Raw genomic sequence first — 20,807 nt, forward strand, 5'->3', positions numbered from 1 at the left:
TCAATATACAATTGTTTAGCTTTAACAGCTAATGTTTTCACTGGTCATCAAAATTAATGTAGATAAAAACTGCATTCATACAGATTTTTGATGAGTGATGTAGATTATAAGAAGGATTGACTTGAGTACATTAAAATAGTTTACAGTATCTTATTAATAGTATTTTGGGACTAAAACTGAATCATTATCGCTTGATTATAAGTGTGAAAAGGTAAGGTACATATATAGAGATGACAAAATCAGATGTCAAAATCCTCAACTTTTGTGCTCTGGAAAGCCACAATTTAATGAGTAGATAATATAAATAAACTATAATTTTTCAACCAACGAATTTTATTTAAAAATTTCCACATTTTTACATTTTAGATTCTACCCTCATTGGTGTCCAGATACCCCAGCAGCCCTCCCCCCAAAGTCACTATTTATTAGAAATGAATATGCAGAACACAGCGTATTGTGTTCTGCATATTCATTAAAGAACTGAAATATTTAAACACAGGTGTATCATTTTCTACAGGTGATCTCAGAAAATGAGAAGAAAACTTTTCATCTGGTAGTATTTGTTTATTCAACAAGGCACAATGATCAATTTGAATTGTTAAAGCTCCAACTAGTGATGATACATCAACAACAAAATGTAGACTTAAAATATCATGTACTCAAAGAAGTAAATGAACATCTGTCCTTATAAAAGACAAAGTACATTGTTTCATATGAAACTCACTCCGTATAAGAAGTAGAAAATATGGTTTTAATCAACCAAATATATCAAAAGCTGACCTTAAAACAGATCATATCATTAATACAACAAATGTAGTTTTTCTTTATGTAAATACTGTCACAAATAAACTGACTGTTCAGCAAATATTTTGTAAAACAAAAGCCAGCAGTAAACCAGTTATACAAATAAAAATGAGGTAGATACTTGATGATACATGATCAAGATGATCAATTATGATTTCCCAATAGTAATAAATATTACTGATGAAAACTTGTAATCAAAATTACAAAATCAAGAAAATCTTTTTAAAACCAAAGTATAAATGTTTCAATCATATAACGGATTGTAAAGAAAGAATAGCGTTGCACTCCTTCCAAATAATTCCAAAAAAGGACATATAAACTGTAGAACATGATTATGAATAATCAAAACACAATCAATGCTACTGGGATTCCTATTACTACATTATCACTAGTGCAGTTATAGAAATTTTATACAAAAATGCATAAAAGTATGTTCGTCTTTTGTAAATCAAAAACAATGCTTTTGCCATTTTCACTGGAAATATAATCTTGGAAAATAAACACATTTACAAAATATATACCATGTTCTTATTAAACAGAAATAATTTGATTTCAAAAAAGAATTTAGTCCAGTATCTTCTAGACCAATATGGTCTAAGTTTCTCTTGTGGGAACTCCATGCTGTAGGCGTCTACCACGGCCTCCAGAGGGGGCTGTGGAGCGGATTCTTGTCTTTACTGACGCTACCTTGCTCTGTTGGGCTCTGTGGAGAGAAGTCTGCTTTTCTCAAGTTCTTCTTGGAGAAAGACTGCATCATGCTGAAATGCTTCAGGAGTCTTCCTTGGGACTGTGTCTTCACTTCATCTTTGGACAGGAAGTGCACAGCCTCTTGAACACATCTGGAATACCCCAGCTCAACAGCCCCTGAGACCACATCTGGATGCTGCTTCTGCAGTTGCCTCAGGAAGCAAACAGTCATCTCCAGGATGTCTGCTTTCTCCAACTTGGAGTCTGGCTGCTGTTTGAGGAACTCTGCACCCAGCAGGAGAGACTTGAGCTGTTCGATGCTGCTGTTGATTCGCTCTCTGCGTAGTTTCTCCACCTGAGGTTTTCTGAGCTGCAGGAACAAAATAAAGCTGTTATTAAAAACACATTCTTCTGTGTAACATTTCTAATAAAATTCACAAACTCTCATGAAGGATAGCTAATATATGAGCTTCATATTTACCTTGTGGTTCAGCATCAGATGCTCCTGAGAGTTGGCCATTGCTGCAGTGATTGCTGGGGCCATGGTTGGATCTCTGTGCTGTAGAAGTCTCTGTAGAGAGAATCTGATCTCTGCTGGCTTCATCCCTCATATTTATAGTCCCAGATCTCCATTTGAATGTGTGGGTCTTGGTTTGGCTGGAGTTTCCCACAGTCTGAACCAATCAGAGAGCTCTGCAGGATAATAAGGCATGTGGGGCAGCAACACGCTCCCATTATTGCTCGAGGGACAATGGTTAGATTTCAGAGGGAGCAGGTGGAGCACACTAAAGAGCTCTGTCTGAATGTGGGAAAGTGGCGACCCTGCAGAGGGAGCAGAGGGGCTCCCTGATGCTGAGATCAATACCTGTGACTGAGCACACGCTGATGAGCCCAGTATGCATCTGGATGAATAATGCTTTTAATGTAGTGCGCACTTTAAATGTAAGAAAAAGAAAAAGTTATAATGTTTTTTAGCAAAATATATATTTGTTATGACAAATAAATAAAAAATAGAAAATTTTAGCTGATTGTAAACCTGAAACTGTACTGTCAAATTTCTAAAGAGTTAAAAAAATTATTTGATCAGAAACAACACTGTCATTTTGAGAAAAAAAAGTGAGTCATATAGAGTACTTTGAAAGATAATTTTATAGTTTATTCTATTTAGTCTATTATACTTGTACTCAGAAATAAATACTTACATATAATTTTTTTTCCATCTAATTAATATATAGAACTTAAAATCTTAAAATCCAGGTACAGACAACTTATTTGACACGTGCCTAGCAGGCTGTGTGAAGGGCAGGATGATGTGAGATTCCTGCACTGACTGCCTGTTTTGTGCAGCACAAATTAAGACAGATGCTAGCTGTGTGTTGCTATAACAACAAAATGTTACATCACCAACCATCTGGAGGGAAAGAACCCTATTGGTCGGCTTTAGAAGTGTGTCAAATATGAAATACTTCTGAAAACTCTTAAAATGACAAAAAAATATTTGAAGCTGGAAAACTTTTAACTGATATATTTAACGGATTAGTGGAAAAAAGAGCATTTGCAAGTTATACCTCGTATTTCTGTTCTGCTTTTAAAAACATTTTTACAATTTCACATTCGCTGGACAATCAATATGTCCAGATCTTCATCACTACCTGTATTGCAGCATATTAAGAAAACATATTTTACTGTCTAAATTAGTTTATCAGATCTATATTAACATATTTTACATGGCGAAAATGTTAAAAGCTGGTAGCATTAATTGTGACAGTAAGAGTGGAACAACATCGCTTGCTTAAGGGACACGTTCCCATTTAACTTCCATCCCTTCAGGGCAAAGGTCAGGGTCTATTTCTATTGTCCCTGAGGGGCTATGTGAGTAGCTTTATTCTGGTTTCCCACACTATGTCCTTTCACTACTTCCACTATGTGTGCCCATCTGAGACATGTCATTATTAACCTCCTGTCGCCAACAATGTCAGTGATGTTGCTGTGTTTTAGTTTATACAGAACATGCATTTCTGTACATGCCCCAGATTTGTAAGTTATTTATATATAAAACTATTAATCAGATAAAATGACTGTCATGTCAAAATAAGGAACATCTATGATTTGTTGTTTGGAAGTCATTGCCACACAAAATGAATGGATATCACAACTATCCAAATGCATGAATTAAATTCATTTTTGGAAGGAACCACATGCAATATTGAACTTCAATCAAATAATATAGCAAGTAAAGAAAGACCAACATCTTTTCTTATCAACCGTTGCAGTATGAGAAGTAAAATAACCTTGAGTCTGATCTTAAAATAGATCATTCAAATGTGCTCAGATAAACGTGTGAAAAGAACATTAATTTATAGTTTCTAAAACTGAAACAAATCACAATGAAAGGGTAACTACTGTTACAATAATGTTACTGTCAGTAATAACTTTTTTTTTTCCTGCTGTTGCAGGTCAGGGTGATTTCTTTCTTAAACTGAGAGACATTACTTTTTTCATTTCTCTAAGGAAATATTTTGAAAAAGTATGACAGAAAACACTTGCCTGCAGTTTTCTACCATGGCCTCCAGAGGGCCATGCGAAATTGATGCTTTGTTGGTGTTGTTCAGGACTGTGAAGCTCACAGTAAGCTTTATCAGACTACATCTCGTTGACATTCTTCAAATGTTTTTGGTGTTGCTGCTTTCTGAGCTGCAGCAACAAGCACAAAGTAATTGTTAAACTTGTTAAACAATGCAGCATTGGTATCAACATTTACAAACTCCCACAAAGGACAATTAACATTCTATGAATTTCATGTTTACCCTGTGTTTCAGTATCAAATGATCCTAAATGTTGGTTACTGTTGCAGGTTTGAACCATGCTTTGATCTTTGTGCTGTAGAGATCTCTGATAACAAGACATGCGAAGCGGCACGTGCCTTGCAGGCAGCGCAAGGAGCAGCTAGACTTTCTTTTTGCTGTGCTGTGGTCAATGGAGCACAAAGAGGTTTCCGAGACAGATGCTGGCTGGGTGTTGCTATAGGAACAGAGGGCTACCATCTGGAGGGAAAGGACCCCACTAGTTGGCTCAATAGGAGTAAATAAAACTTTAAACACGGCAAATAAATATTTTTCCAGAATCAAAATAATTTGGTTCTGTTTATGTTAGTCATGAACTGTTAACCTGAAGAAGTATTTCTGATAACTGAGTGCTGCACATAAATATTAGTCAGTTTTCCAGGTTAAATAATTTCATTAAGTCTGATTTTCAAAAATATATTGTTGAACTATGAGTTTATGTTTAATTTTATTCTCGACTTTTAAATTAATAGTGCCTCAGTTTGCTGCTCTTTCACAGCAGTCATTTACTCACCTGTGTCACATTCATTTATCAAAGTTTTCACATCTAGGACACAACCCTGAAACCAGTCCAGTCTCTCCTAATGAAACTCAATATCAACTTTTGTGAAAAATCTGGAAGGTTATTACTTCACTAACATATAAAGTAAATTAAGTTGGGTTAATTTTTTTTTAAAGTTTACATCTTAAGTGGTCATATATATTTCATCCAGTGTCTGTGAAAAATATCAGTTCATTTAGGGCATACTTTGTGCAAACTCCACAGGGTTTTCTTTTTTGTTTGTTTTTTGTGTCAAATTCTGGCTATTTTTAGATTATACGGAACACCCATGAGTGATCAATCAATCAATCAATAAAATTTTATTTGCATAGCACATTTCAGCAGCAAGGCATTTCAAGGTGCCCAGTATCACAGTCAATGTGATACTGATACTGACATTGACTGTGAAAGTGAAGCTGAGTTGACGAGTAGTATAATTTGAAGCATCATTTCAGGATCAGGTTTCCAGAGAACCTGTTTATTTACAAATAAAGTTGTCAGAAATATAACAACACACTTTATTTTTAATTTTTCATTTATCATTTATTAACTTAACCAGCAGAAGTGGTGAGGTCTCAGATAAATCTGTTGAATCATCAAACAAATAACTTGTAGGTTTTACAAGGCACAGCGTACTCAGAGTGAAATATCTTTATAAAAGATTATCAACTTACAGAACTTACTACCCGTATTCTTTGACATTTTAGAAAACGTGTAACGAAACAACTTTAGACTTTCTAAAAAAGTAAAGTACACCAATCATTTGACCTTGAAACAGATCACGATTCTTTACAATTACTGAATTCAATTAATCATAATTAATTGGCAAACAGTATTACTTCATGCAACATGCATCAGTGCTGTTAGTTATTTCAAAAGAAATGTATAGCTTACATTGAAAACAAGTCAATAAAGAGACTCCCTAGATAGGAGCAATTCTTCTGTAGAAACAGTCAATCACGTCTGTAAAAAAGACATTACAACAACGTGTCTGTTGTAATTCAACAATCTTTCACCAATAAGGTCTTTTTCATTGGTAAGAACACAATGAATCATATCAATATTATTACCGCTAGTGTTAGCACAGAAACAAGAAATTGCTACTCAATTAGTAAAATTTTATGCAACATGCATTATAAAATCTTGTCTTTCTTAAAATGAAAAAAAGAAATGTAATTTTCAAAAAAGAAACAAAACATATATACATTATTAAAAGAAGCTAGTAATATTTGACCAATATGATCTTCTTTCAGCTTTAGTCAGCCTAGTAGAGATTCAGTAGGCATCTACCAAGGCCTCCATAGAACTTTAGGATCTGGATCTTCATCTTTAGTCTGAACTGAGGAGCTCAGAGAAACTTCAGCCTCATTGGCATCAAAACAAGCCTTGAGGTTTTTAAGTCGGTTCAGCTGTTTTTTCTGCTGTTGGTTCTGCTGCAGCAGCTTGGTCAGGAAACAAACTGTCATCTCCAGGATGTCTGCTTTCTCCAGTTTGGACTCTGGCTGCTGTTTGAGGAACTCTGGACCCAGGAGAGAGTTGAGCTGCTCGATGCTGCTTTTGATTCCCTCTCTTCGTAACTTTTCCACAAGAGGCTTTCTGAGCTGTAGAAACAAGAGAAAAATCATTAGTAAACCTATCCTGGAATGTGCTTTTGTTATTTACATAAAAAAAGCCCAAATAGTAAAGAACTTTAAAAGAATCTGTCCTACCTTGTGGTTCAGAGCCAACTCAGTGCTCCTTAGAGTTGGTCATTGTGGCAGTGGTTGTAGGCGCCACAGTTGGGTCTCTATAGAGAGAATCTGATCACTACTGCCTTCATCCCTCCTATTTATAGTCCCACATCTCCATATAAATGTGTGGGTTTTGGTCGGGATGAATTTTCTCACAGTCTGAACCAATCAGATGGCTCTGGTGACAACAGCAGCACGCTTCCATTCATTTATTGAGGATAATTGTTGGGTCTCGAAGGAGCAGATGGAGACCTGAAGGGAGAAACAGAAAAACACATGGAGCTCCTTAACTGTGGGAAAGGGATAAAGCTGCACATAAAGGACATTTAATTTTTATGCCCAATATTTTTGTCATCAAGACCTCACTGGAGAGAGAACAATCAGTTTCCATGGAAGAAAAAGATCATTATATTAGTCATTCATAAATCTCTTTGATATTGCAGAGCATATACAAAAAACAAACATTAAAACAATAGCTCTGTGATATTATTTGTACTGTCAATGTATTTTTCATCAAAAACACATAGAAAAACTGCAAAGATGCAGATATCCAGATACAGACGGCACGTGCCTTAGAGGCAGCATGAGGAGAAGATCGATGGGAGGTTCCCACACTTCCTCCCCGTGCTGTGGTCAGTGGAGCACAAAGGGATTTCTGAAACAGATGCTGGCTATGTGTTGCTATAGAAATGGTGTTACATCACCAACCATCTGGAGGGAAATTGCCCCAGTGGCTGGCTATAGAAATGTGTCTAATTTAAAATTCTATGAAAAAATATAGCTTTGGTTTGCTCTGTCATATTCATTGATTGCAACAAATATGAATCACTGATGAAGGAATATTATCAATTAGTGATTTCCAGATAGACGGCTGCTTGCTGAAGTTTGCCAGAGTTGGCTGGGTAGTCACTTCTGCTGCTGTGTGATTGATTCTCATTCAGCTCCAGAGTTTTCTCTTATGTCTTTTTGCTAAACAGAAAGATAGACTTCCCTCTCTAGATGGAAAATATAAACTGTGGCATTAGCAGCATTGGAGTCTGAGACTATTTCTGGGGGCTGAAAATAGACGAGGATATTTAATTTCCCTCACAAACTCTGTTCTTATTTAAATTGTTTAAATTTGGGCATCAACATGTGAAACAAGTTGTCTAAAATTGAAAGTTGGGGAACCTTCAGTAGTTGCACCTTGGGAATCAAATTAATCATTTGAATGTAATCTTATCATTTGCAGTATTCAAATTACATTCTGGGCTAGGCAATTTATTTTTCAAATGTTGCTTGTTATGGGATAATTAGAGATGGCATAAGCAGTTATGGTGACAGAAAAAACTAAGCTGTTTTGACCTGAGATTTACATGGTTTCATGAAGAAGTTCCTAAAGGTCCTCCCTTCAGGCTAAAATATGATTTAACTCTCCCCCAGTAGTTTTCTTGAGTGAGATTATTCTGATTTCTCAGATTCAGTCCATGCATTAGTTTTACTGGGGAAAGAATACAAATGCTTCTCATCCTGTATTTAACTTCCTTCATCAAAATTGGAATCTGTGTTTAGGAGAACATTTTTCTAATTACTCACAATGTGCCAAATGGCTGTTTTTTTTCTAATTTAGCTAAACATATAGAAATGAAAATGATTAAATATAGAAAAGGAACCATAATGTATACCATTATAGAGGATTTGGCTGTGTTTATTACCTCAAACACTTGAAGTTGTGAAACTCCATACAAATCTGATGAAACATCAAACATCAACTTGTAGATTTCTACAAGACACTGTACTCGGAGAGAGTAAAGGAACAACATCTTTATAAAAGATAAACAACTTGAAGAACTCACTGTTCTTTGAAATTTAGCAAAAGTTGTGTAAAAAAAAAGAAAAGCTCTACACTTTATAAAGAGAAGATAGACATCTTATTTCTGACCTAAACCGATCACATCAGTCTTTAAAACCACAATTTGATGAAGCAAATCTTATCAGCACAAAACCGTTCAACATGAAACAGTTAAAAAAAACTGATCTTAAAATAGATCATGTCGCTGTAATCCCACAAAGTGGTAACAAAATGTTCAGAAAAAGAACATTTTTGATATCTGATCGAATATGATCAAAGTGTCCACTGTATCAACCACAGAAAAGAAAGTACAATTCATAAAATTGCATTACTATTACACTTTTAAGAAGTAAAGTATTGACATTAGGATCTCAGAAAAGATCTGTTTGGTGTAGTCAAAGAGATTAAAAGTCAAATAGGAAACTCGTCCTTCAAAAGAACTTTTCATCGCAGCAATAAACAGAAATCAAACCATAGCAGGTGTTACCTTAGCATTATAGTCAAGTAACATTGGCAACAAGAATTAGTTCATGCAATATGCACCAAAACTCTTCATGTTACTTCCTAAGAATTTTACATCTTGCACCGAAAGAAAATGAATCATGGAGCTTCATATATAGAAGCAATTCTTCTTCACAAACAGAAGATCACGTTCTTAAAATTTCACAATTTAGTTCAGTAATCTTGACCAATATGGTACTGTTACTGTACAGAACATCATAAATTTTATCAGTATTATTATTTACCCTAAGGTACAGTTAAAACAGATTGCAATTCAATCTATGAAATTTCATGCAACATGCATAAGATTATTTTCCTTCTCAACACAATAGATGCTGAAGCAATTTCTGCTGGAAATATAATAAAAAAATGCAACAAAAATGTACATACATAATAAAAACTCTGTTTAAACACAATGAAAAAGTCCTTTCTTTTTCTAACAGTCATATTTGATCAACGTGGTCTAGTAGCATCTACAGTCAGTAGGTTTCTACCAAGGCCTCCACAGAACTTTACAGTCTGGATCCTCGTCTGTGGTGCTCTGAACTGTGGAGCTCAGAGAGATTTCAGCCTTGTTCAGGCTGTCATCAAGACAAGCCATAGTGCTTTTAAGACAGTTCAGCTGTCGTCTCTGTTGCTGGTTCTGCTGCAGCAGCTTGGTCAGGAAGCAAACTGTCATTTCCAGGATGTCTGCTTTCTCCAGCTTGGACTCCGGCTGCTGTTTGAGGAACTCTGGACCCAGGAGAGACTTGAGCTGCTCGATGCTGCTGTTGATTCGCTCTCTTCGTAACTTTTCCACCAGAGGCTTTCGGAGCTGTACAACGAATAGAGAAGTCATTAATAAACCTATCATGGAATGAAATGTTGCTGTTAGTAGAAAAAGCTTAAATATTAACAGGTTTTCAGAGAATCTAACTTACCTTGTGGTTCAGAGTCAGCTGCTCCTGAGAGTTGGTCATCTCTGCAGTGATTGTAGGTGCCATTATTTGGTGTTGATGCTGTGGAGGTCTCTGAAGAGAGAATCTGATCTCTGCTGGCTGCAGCGCTCCTATTTATAGTCCCAGATCTCCATATCAATGTGTGGGTCTCTCTCTGGTTGAGCTTTCCCACAGTCTGAGCCAATCAGATCTAAGAGACAGACAATGGGCATGTGGGGCACTAACATGCTGTCGTTAATGCCTTGCAGGCATTAACGACAGACAGCATGTTAGATTTGAGAAGGAGCAGGTGGAGCAGACTCACATCACTTTGTGTCAATGTGGGAAAGTAGTGACCCTGGAAGCTGATATGCTCCCTAAGGTGGAGATCAATGGAGTTAGAATAACAGCACACTTTGAGATTTAACATTTCCAAATTAAAACAAAACAGCTTTCAGACTCATGAGAAATAAACATTGATTGGTTAAGACTAAAAATAATATACAAAGTAGCAAAAGTTTCTTTGTCCTTATTCTAAGATAATTCACGTTTTTAGTTTTATAGCAGAATTAAACGAAAAGGAGGAATCCTGTGAAGCATCATTAATAATTTACCATGGTAGAAATCATAAAGATACAATTCATGTCAATTAACACGCTGAGGTCCAGATGCAGCTGAGTTTTGGCACGTGCCCTTTTTGAGCAGCAGTGTAATTATTAACCGACGCGTGCCTTGTAGCCAGTGTGAGTAGCATGTCGAACTGAGTTTCCCACACTGAGAGTCTGCTGTGATTAGAGAACCACAAAAGGCACGTCTGTGACAGGTGGTAGCTCTTAGACACAGAGCATTACATCACCAACCATCTGGAGGGAGAAGCACCCATTGATGGCTTTGACAATTTGTATAAGCCAAATTCAAGTAAGAACTCTGTACTAGACTGTACAAAAATGTTTTGTTCAATTTTATCTCTGTAATTATCTCAAATTGTTACCCCGTGATCAAAATTGTAGACACCCTCATAAAATGTAGTCTGGTTCCACTTCTAAGCAATGGAACAGTCTTTGGGGACATAATGTCTTGAAGTGTGTCAAATCCCTCGGGAGAACAAGTAATTTGCTACAAGTGCATCTATTCACCTACATTATTAGTATCCAGAGTTAGTTGTAATGCTTTGCAACATTTTCCATAACATTTTATTATTGTGATCTGTTGTAATATGTAGATGTGTTGATTTGTTTTGTTTTTTTACATGTTTATGAAACTTTACCTGAATGTAAGTAGCCATAGAAACTTGTCCCACTTTTTTTAAATTGTAAAGATGAGGATAACATAAATAAATGGAATAACTGGAGAATAAGCATATTCTGTCCATATATATATATATATATATATATATATATATATATATATATATATATATATATGTGTGTGTGTGTGTGTGTGTGTGTGTGTGTGTGTAAATGTATGAAAATAATTTATGAAAATAATTTATTTTGTCAATAACAGTATAAAATGCACTTTAAATCAATTTAAATATAAACACGTGTATAAAAAAATGTTGCTTACATAAAATCCATCATAGGCTTTAAGTAAATCAGAGTTCAAAAACCGTTCATTCTAAAGATGCTAGAGAATTTAAGATATACAACTTTCTTTAAATATCAACAGTGAAGGATATAGTGTCATCTAGAGGTACACATGACAAATTGCAATTAACTGAATTAGCTACACCTTTCCACTAAACTGTAGTGGCACCAAAAAAACAGTGTAAGCACCAAAAAGTTTGTAATGAAGTTTGGAAATATTTTCTTTGACACCTTTTTATTCATTTTAGTTTTCTTTCCTTTTGTTTGCTATATTGTTTCAGCCATGTCATGTACTCTGATGGAGGAAGATATAACATAGAAATATTTAAAAGTGTCAAAGCCACTGTTTCCAAAATATTTCCCTCTACATTATCCACTTTCAGGTCAGTAATCACAAACTACAAATTTGTTCTGTAAGCTTGTAAATCAGTAAATCAGTTTTGTATTGCATTTTTTCTTGTATCATCAATGATCCCATTTAGTCTGAATGGTGGTGAAGTGCTGTGAAGAACTTCACCAAACAGGGGATTGAGAGGTTATTTTTATGAGTACACTATTGTTTTTTACTTTAGGTCTCTCCTTTGGCCTCTAGTCTTTATATTGCTTCGGTATTAAATATCCTCTATTCAGAAAATGTTTAATGGTGAGTTGTCCTTTTTTTGTCTTTTGTTTGGATATATATATTTCTGTTGTTAAAATCAATTTGTGCCTTTAAGCCAGAACTTAACATATATGTGGAAGTGGTAAGATTCCTGCGAATAAATACATTAAAGAAACTGAATTGGCAAAAAATATATATATATATTTAGGAGAAACAGACCTACAGAAATTAACTTTGTAAAAAAGTAACAGATTTATCTAAGTGAGGCTGAAAACAACTTGTGTATCTGGAGCTGGGCTCCTTTTTAATTTGTCTTCCTTCAGGTCAAAGGTCGGAATCTATTGTCCCACAGCGACTCTGTGAGTGAGCCTTTTCTGTTTTCCCACACTCCGTCCTATGATGAGAGGAACAATAGAAGTGTGCCTCATTATGCAAAGCATAAGGCAATCATGACCTCTTTAAGGAGGGCCATTGTTATTCAATATTTCACTTTCAAACATCTAAAAGTGAAGGTTCTGCACAAAGACATAAAAATCTTTCACATTTTAGATTTTTTTTCAATACCAAGAACAAAATGGCATTAGAATTGTTACAAATCAGAGCAGAATCTCCTCAGTATGTGCACTGCGTGCCACTAAATAGGCAGTTTCCTCTGTTAAACAACCATAGTGAAATTTGTGCTTACTAAGAGAAACTTCTATATAAAAAATTTACATATATGAACTGCAATCCTAATTTAATTTAGTTAATAAAATATTTTTGAAATTAATGGTTATTTTAAATATTTTACATTTTGTCATACTTTTTGGATTGTAATTGGTATTTTCTTCCATAACTGGATGAAATGTTTAAACACATTTAAGAGGGAAGGGGCTGCTTTTCGACACGTGGCAAATCCCTTTGGAGATTGGTCGACTGCTGGTGAGGTTGATTATGTTAATTACGTTCAACTTTTCTTCAGGGCTTTCTCATTCACTGCTGATTAAATGAAATCCGCTCATCCACCTAAATCTAAATGAACCCTCTTTCCATATTTGTTTAAAACATTTAAAGTTGTTCAAATTTAAAATTTCTTCAGACATTAAGTCTAAAAGAAAATCATTCTCATTCCTATCTCAATTTAAATGAAGATTTGACAAGATAACTGTTATTACATTTTCAAAAAATTCTTTGCTGTGTAATGAGTCACTAAAAATAAAGAAGCAAACTGTATCATCATCAATGATGGATACTGTTATATAAGATTTAGCTTTCAAAGATTTATGTTTTAGCTTTAAAAAACCTTTGAAAGTTGAAAAAGCTTCAGTACTGAAGTTTGTATTAAGCAGGTATTAATTCAATAATACAACATATTTAGATAACATTGAAGCAATAAAATCACCAAATAAGGCAAGATTTAACTACATATATGTTAAAAATAATTTTCTCTTTGAAGAAGGAGCTATTTTTAGTGTGCAAAAGTGCAAAATGAATTAAATAAAGAAGTAGATATCATCTGGATTACTAAAACATGAAAGAATGCATTCTGATGTAGGCCTTTTACAGTTAGTGCTCAGTCTCTGAGTTAACCTGTTTCTCCTGAGGTCAAAGGTCCAGATTTATTGCCCTACAATGAGTTTTCTCTGGTTTCCCACACTATTGATCTGTGGGGACAATAAAAGTGTGCATCATTAAGCATCACATTAGATAGATACACTGTCATGACTCTTTTTAATGGGGGGACAGGTCAAAACATTTCTTTTTGTTTCGAACACTGGCATTTAAACCAACACATAAAACTATGCTGTGACACAATTTTTAGTTTAGTTTTGCTGAGTATTTTTGAGACTTTTTATACAGAGGTAACTGGATATACAGTTGAAACCAGGTATTGACATAGACTGCATAAAACACCTTTTTCCTCATTGTCTGAGTTGCTGCTCAACCTACATAAGTAGAGTTGTGAAACTTAAGTCATTGATTATCAATTTCTGATTATTGCCTGCTCTAAATTTATAAATTTTACTCATTTGTTACTTAAAAACCCAAAGGTAGTAAAAAAAAAAAAATGCAATGATGTGATTTTAGTTTCAGCTCGGTTGTTTATTAAAGGCACAATGAGACAGAAAGTACAGAAGTTCCCACAGGAAGTGATGATACATCACAACTTGTCGATTTCAACAAGAAAATGTCTAAAGATCAGAGAAATGTCTTTTTAAAAGACAATTGACAATACGGTATATTCAAATACAACTCATATTATTGAATAAATGTTTAACAAAGTTAAAAAATAGACTGACCTTACAACAGATCACATAATGACTCTAAGACTAACTTAAAGGTGAGACAAACACACCAAAGCATTTACAAAGTAACATTAGAAATGAACTTTCTATTGTCACAGATCCTTCAGTAAATTTTCAAGCATCAGTTGAAAAAAATACTCAAAAACCAACATTGAGCTTTCACTGGGAGGATGTTGTAACTTATTAGGTAATATACGTAGACATAAAAGTTTCACAGAAGATAATTCTGCTAACTCAGGACAAGTTCAAAGGAATTTGTCCTAAAAAAGGACAATTTCATTTTTGATCATTATGATCAGCATTAAACAATTTGTAGTAAATCACAGAATTACAGAGAAATCCCAATTGCAAAGACAATATGATTTGCAATACATTTCTTTTGTTAAAAGAAAACAAAATGTTGTTTCCACAGGAAATGTGATAATATGCATCATAAAGGCACAATTAAATCAAATGCTTATTTTCATTCAATAGAAGCAGTCCAAAGAAACGTGTCGGTACATGTTCTGTCTACCAGTCTGGTTTACTTTTTCAGACAATAACCTCAGGCTGTAGATGTCTACCATGGCCTCCAGGGAGTGCTGGTGGTTGGACTCTTGTCTTTATTGATACCTCTCTGGACTGTGTAGTTCACACAAGAGAATTTAGCCTCTTTCAGGTTCTTCTCAGAGGAAGTCTGCAGCTTTCTGAAGTTGTTCAGCAGTCTCTTCTGGGATTGCGTCTCCAGCTCATCTTTGGAGAGGAAGTTTGTCACCTCTTGGACACATCTGGCATAGCCTAACTCAACGCCTCCTGTGTCTAGAGCAGGATGCTGCTGCTGCTTCTGTAGTTGTCTCAGGAAGCAGACTGTCATCTCCAGGATGTCTGCTTTCTCCAGCTTGGACTCTGGCTGCTGTTTGAGAAACTCTGGAGCCAAGAGAGACTTGAGTTGCTCGATGCTGCTGTTGATTCGCTCTCTGCGTAGTTTCTCTACCAGAGGCTTCCGGAGCTGCAGAAACAAGAACAAAGCAGTTATTAAACTCATTCTGCAGAGTGGCATTGGTATCAAGATGTACAAACTCCCACAGATGATAACTATATTTCTTTGAACTTCATATTTACCTTGTGGTTCAGAGTCAGATGCTCCTGAGAGTTGGTCCTTGCTGGGCTTATTGTAGGAGCCATGGTTGGATCTCTGTGCTGTAGAGGTCTCTGTAGAGAGAATCTGATCTCTGCTGGCTTCGTCCCTCCTATTTATAGTCCCACATCTCCATCTGAATGAGTGGGTCCTGGTTTGGAAGAAGTTTCCCACAGTCTGAACCAATAACAACACAGGCCAAGAAAAAATAGAAGTCTGCCCTGCCACATGCTCAGGGCTCATGTTAGTGGTGGACAATAGTTTGATCTCAGGGGAACAGGTGGAGGAGTGGTGGGAGATGGAGGGAAAGAGGCACTGAGCTCTGTATGAATCTGGGAAAGAGGTGATTTCTCATGGAGATCAGATCTACTGCTTGATTCTGAGATCAGTTACATTGCACCAATTATCCTTTCTAACAGGTAAAACATATTTAGTAGTTTGTTTTATTTCTTGACATAGAACATTTGTTTTATGTCATAATTGCAGCTGTGTTTAAAATGAAGTTTTACTTTTCATGGTTTCTATGAGAGGTTGTACATTGCATTTTTTTTTTTTTTTACAAAGTTCCACATTATTTATAATCGGCTTTAAGATGAGGTTTGCTTTAGCTGAGTCAAAATTTGCAGCAGGTGCACCCATCAATAGACTTGCCCACATTCTTATGGTTTGTGGTGTGAGCAGAAAGTTTCTCCCAGTTTCCCACACCCCAGTCTTTATTGCTGTGGTCAGTGCATCACAAAAGGACTTTGAAAGGAGTTTTGGGTGACAGATGCTGGACGTGCACTCTAACAGAGACAGAACCTGACGTCACCAACCATCTGGAGGGAAACCGCCTGATTGGTTGCCTATCTGAGACAAATTTTATTGATTTATTTAAGTCCAGCTTTACTATGGAGGTGGCAAGACACAACAGAAGTCTGCCAAATTTAGTTTTTGGGGTTATAGACACACATTGGTGTGCGATTTTTAAATGTATTCTTATTGTCTGTAAGCAGATAATAATAAAGAGAAATAAATATGTGTAATTAATATATGTAGGATTTGGTAGTTTGGTAGATTTGAAGTTTACAGTCAAATTACTTTGGATTTGGTTTTTGTTGGATTGGGTTTGTATTTATTTAACCTAAAACCACTTTAGGTGTCTTTACATAATCATTGTGACTACTTTATAGAAACACTAGTCCTGTTATATAATTTATCAACAAGCATTCCACCATTTCTTAAATATGATCTCTGAATCTATTGTCCTTTAGGGACTCTTTGAGTGAGCTTCTTCTGGTTTCTCACAATCTGCCCTTTCACTGCTTTAACTAAAGGAACAAAAGAAGTGTGTCACCTTACCTAACACACTGGCCGTCCTAAAAGTTTTGATATTCAACACCTGGAGCTGAAGATTGCTCCAACTTGATGACCCAGCGAGTCTGTCCTACTTACTTCCTTTCTTTTTCAAATAAATACTTATTAATTAATAAGAAACAACATAAATTCATAACATAAAGGACAGAGTTTACTAAGAGTAGCAATAGGGAATGGATTTACAAATTACATTACTAGAGAGGTTTTTATTTGTGTTTTTTAACCATTTAAGCTACTTTATTTTGGAAACAATTATACAAAAGTGTAGCTTTCATGTGAGCACATTGGTCACCATACAACTGACCAATCAGCATCACACGTTGGCTATAACTTGGTAACATGTTGAAGACTGCTTACTAAAATTGAATGAATGACTAGTTTACTTTACAAATGACTCATTTGTCTTAGTTGACATTTAATGTCTAAGATCCTTTTCTGAAACATTTTCATTATTTTTTATGTTGTCAATTTGAAATTACACTCATGCATCTCAGTCAGTTTTATCTATACATGTAACAAGTGGGATAGCAGCTGCTTTATGACACGTGCCAAATCCCTTTTGAGAACAGTTGACAGGACGGGTGGTGCTGATCATAATAAATGCTACTCTCCCCAGCTTTCCCACACTCCATAAAGGAATGTGACCAAGAATAGATAAAATGATTGCAGTTACCACTTTACTTTATTTAGGTTTTTTGTTACTTTCTTTGTTAATGTTAGAACGGATTTTTGTTAGAAAAACACAGAATAACTAAAAACATTTTACTGAAGCTTTTATTTCTGAATAAGTAGTAGGTGGTTTTTCATGTCATACTGTCTGAGCAGAAGCCTGACTTATATAACATAGTAACAGAACATTTTATTTAACAATTTCCCAAAAAAATCCATTGAAATTAAATTCTATTTTTGTTCATTTTCAATTTAAGCTGACATAAAAAAATAGACTAATGAAAGGACTACAATAGCATAGAAATAATATTATATAGACCATATGATATGATGTATATTATATTGATCTGCTGAAGGAAACATTCATTTGGTTTTTGAAGTCTGCCAGTGCCCTGTTAGGCCAAAGGTTGAGCACTGTTGTCCCTCAGCGGTTCTGTGAGTGAGGTTCCTCTGGTTTCCCACACTCTTTTCATTGCTGGAACAATAGACGTGTGCCTCATTATGCATTACATTAGTTATACTCTGTGGCCTGTTTTGGGCAGAATCATTTAGTAACTTTGGCTACATGTCAATTTTGGTCAGTATACATGCTACATTTATGGCTTATGATTGGTTTGATTGATATCAAGGGACTACAGGGCTTTTGTAAGCCCACTGCTCATGATTCAACATGAAGAAAGAGCAAATATAGCATATTTTGGAGTCTTTCATGGTCAAACCACTGCTGACCAAAAGGAGCACAGATGTTTGTCTCATATTTTCTTAGAAAACATTTTAAATATCTACAAGTATTTGGGGAAATCAGAGTATTTTCCCCAAAATAGATGGAAGTGAAACATTTGAAAATAAGAGTTTGACATGGCCTATTCAAATTTTGGACCTGTTTATACCTGTTTAAGATGCTGTAATGTGACCTCAAGCAGACATGGTTGAAAAGTTTCCAGTGTGGCTGATTTAAAACAATCTTGCAAAAAATGAAAGAAGAAAAAGTGGGTCAAATTTCCTCCACGGTGATGTAAAAAAATAAGAAAAAGAAACATTGCCATTTTTCATGAACACTTCTTGGCAGTTGCTGACTCCAACAGAACGTTTTTTTCCATAAATAAATAATTTCAGGTCTGTATTTTGTATTTATTTAGATTATCTTAGTCAAACTTAAAGCAAATTGGAGAAAAACCCTCACCTTATCTATAAGGGGGTAGATGCTTTTTCACAGTGCTCTTCTATAGGGCATATACAACAGAAAGAACATACAAGATAGGTCTTAATTTATTTCAAATACATTTATTTAACACATTTTGTACTCTGTAGAGTAGAGTCATAAATCTGATGATACATCACAAAAATGACTTGGAAACATTTTCAAGACAGTTTACTCAAAAATTAGAGTAGAGGAACAGTCGTCTTTACAAAAGACTCATATATGATGAAAACAATAGTAGTTTTGCTTTACATGAAGCAAATAAGAGAAAAATTTCTACTTCTAAAAAAGCAGGGTTAAAAATGACCTTACAACAGGTCTTTTCAATATCATCTCAACCATATGATGGCAGATTAATTATATATCATTTTCCTTTGAAACTACTATAATTCTGACAAGATCTATTTTTAGAAAAAAGGAAAATGTAAAAAAAAAAAAAACTCATTACAAAGTAACACACAATTTCCTTAAGGAAATACAAATAATATAAACACACATAGTGAGAAATAGTGAAAACTTTCAGTAAATTCTGAAAGACTACATCTTAAAGTATTCAGTGTTTTTTTGTCCAAACACTTGCTTCATTTTCTTTTTCCATTTAAAAGATTTGTCTGCTATTTCCGTAGGAAATATATAGGAACAGTAACACAAACAATGTGTTATTTTTGTAGCATTTGTAGTAATATACACCAATATGGTCTTATGGATATAACCTCAGTCTACATGCCCCTACTATGGCCCATAGAAGGCGCTGCTGTCTTTAAAGATGCTTGTCTGATCTATGAGTTTCACAAATTCTTCACAGAGGAAAACTGGAGCTTGTTAAACTGGTTCAGCAGTTCTCAACGGGACTGTGTCTTCAGTTGGTCTTTGAACAGGAAGTTCACCACCTCTTGGACACATCTGCCGCTTCTGCAGTCGTCTCATGAAGAAAACCAGAATGTGTGTTTTCCAGGTTGAAGTCTGCAGGAAAGGATAATCATTAGTAAACCTGTTATTTATTATAGCATTAGCAAACCCAGCTAATAACAGACTCTTCCTGAGTCTGATATTTACCTTGTGGTTCAGAGTCAGATGCTCCTGAGAGTTGGTCATCGTGGCAGTGATTGTAGGTAAAATGGTTGGATCTCTGTGCTGCTGAAGAAATCTCTGTAGAGAGAATCTAATCTCAGTTGGCTTCATCACTCCTATTTATAGTCCCACATCTCCATCTGAATGTGTGGGTTTTGATCTGGATTGCGTTTCCCACAGTCTGAACCAATGAGATGCTTGAACAAGACAGAATAGAAGAGAGGTTCCTCCACATGTCCATGATTAGAGCTCAACAGTTTGATCTCAGGGAAACAGATGGAGCATATGTCCAGTGTTGGTACAAAAGCATTCCTTAACACAGATAATTTGACTATTGTGAACTAAAGGAATGTTGTTGTCTTACCTTTAGCTAGTTTGAAAAAATATTTAAATATATTTACAGGAATACAAACCTTTGTTGCTGACAGAAATATTTTGGGGTTGGTACATGACCGTGGATGTAAATATTCAAAAAAACACAGTCATGTAATAATTGGTCAAGATCTTCTCTGCATGTACCAAATTCTTTTTGGGGAACAGTCAGCTGGAGCTGTGGTTCATGAAACAAATCAAACTGATTTTCATGAAAGTTCCTACATGTACAGATGTTATCAAAACAGGAAGTCTTTTCTTTAAGGTTTACTGCTGAAGTAATGAGTTTATGACTATAATTCTAAACTTTTGAATGTAGTGCTTATGACTAAAATGTATCAAATCAATTTAAAAGGCTTCAAAGGTTTTCTTTTTTTTTCTTTTTTTTGGTGGAAAAGATTTTGAAGATTTCTATCACATAAGTTAGAAAGTTGATAACTCTATTTTTGACCATGTCACTATCTCTTAGTCTGTTGTCCCAGTGTGATTTTGAGCATGAGTTTTCTCTGTTTTCCCACACTCTGTTCTTTCACTCCAGGAATAATAGGAGTGTGCCTCATTATGCATCACATTAGACACACAGTCATGCTTCTTTTGAACAGAAAAAAATGCTTTATAGTGACAGTTCTCCACAAATACAACTGTGAGTCATGTTGCAGCAAAAGTTCAAGTTACTACATTCTCATTGATATCTA

General features: G+C 35.2%; 3 protein-coding genes across 4 annotated transcripts; all 3 read right to left on the minus strand.

The window, feature by feature from the left end:
- Positions 1 to 901: 901 nt before the first annotated feature.
- LOC106947894 (transcription factor HES-5-like) lies at positions 902 to 2,095 on the minus strand. The gene is made up of 2 exons (XM_015033201.1): positions 1,973 to 2,095; positions 902 to 1,861 (listed from the first exon to the last, which is right to left on the minus strand). Exons 1-2 carry the CDS (start codon positions 2,093 to 2,095, stop codon positions 1,436 to 1,438), a joined length of 549 nt encoding a protein of 182 aa, XP_014888687.1. The 3' UTR covers positions 902 to 1,435.
- A 6,181-nt stretch (positions 2,096 to 8,276) lies between these two features.
- LOC106947896 (transcription factor HES-5-like) lies at positions 8,277 to 19,791 on the minus strand. 2 transcript variants are annotated; one of them, XM_015033204.1, is made up of 2 exons: positions 19,726 to 19,791; positions 8,277 to 9,751 (listed from the first exon to the last, which is right to left on the minus strand). In XM_015033204.1, the coding sequence occupies exons 1-2, from the start codon at positions 19,762 to 19,764 to the stop codon at positions 9,428 to 9,430; spliced, it is 363 nt and encodes a 120-aa protein (XP_014888690.1). In that variant the 5' UTR covers positions 19,765 to 19,791; the 3' UTR covers positions 8,277 to 9,427. The 2 variants fall into 2 exon arrangements, with proteins under 2 accessions (XP_014888690.1, XP_014888689.1); XM_015033203.1 differs by lacking the exon at positions 19,726 to 19,791 and adding an exon at positions 9,858 to 9,969.
- LOC106947897 (transcription factor HES-5-like) lies at positions 14,103 to 15,537 on the minus strand. Its single transcript, XM_015033205.1, has 2 exons — positions 15,428 to 15,537; positions 14,103 to 15,314 (listed from the first exon to the last, which is right to left on the minus strand). Exons 1-2 carry the CDS (start codon positions 15,488 to 15,490, stop codon positions 14,886 to 14,888), a joined length of 492 nt encoding a protein of 163 aa, XP_014888691.1. The 5' UTR covers positions 15,491 to 15,537; the 3' UTR covers positions 14,103 to 14,885.
- Positions 19,792 to 20,807: the final 1,016 nt, after the last annotated feature.

This window comes from Poecilia latipinna, unplaced genomic scaffold (assembly GCF_001443285.1).
Source record: "Poecilia latipinna isolate Pla-1442-1.1 unplaced genomic scaffold, P_latipinna-1.0 Scaffold260, whole genome shotgun sequence".
Taxonomy (NCBI): domain Eukaryota; kingdom Metazoa; phylum Chordata; class Actinopteri; order Cyprinodontiformes; family Poeciliidae; genus Poecilia; species Poecilia latipinna.

Coding starts and splice junctions, on each gene's coding strand:
- LOC106947897 (XM_015033205.1), bottom strand. CDS start 15,490: ATGGCTCCTACAATAAGCCCAGCAAGGACCAACTCTCAGGAGCATCTG. Junction 15,315..15,427: donor ATCTGACTCTGAACCACAAG/GTAAATATGAAG, acceptor TTGTTTCTGCAG/CTCCGGAAGCCTCTGGTAGA.
- LOC106947896 (XM_015033203.1), bottom strand. CDS start 9,920: ATGGCACCTACAATCACTGCAGAGATGACCAACTCTCAGGAGCAGCTG. Junction 9,752..9,857: donor AGCTGACTCTGAACCACAAG/GTAAGTTAGATT, acceptor TTCGTTGTACAG/CTCCGAAAGCCTCTGGTGGA.
- LOC106947894 (XM_015033201.1), bottom strand. CDS start 2,095: ATGAAGCCAGCAGAGATCAGATTCTCTCTACAGAGACTTCTACAGCAC. Junction 1,862..1,972: donor ATCTGATGCTGAACCACAAG/GTAAATATGAAG, acceptor TTGTTCCTGCAG/CTCAGAAAACCTCAGGTGGA.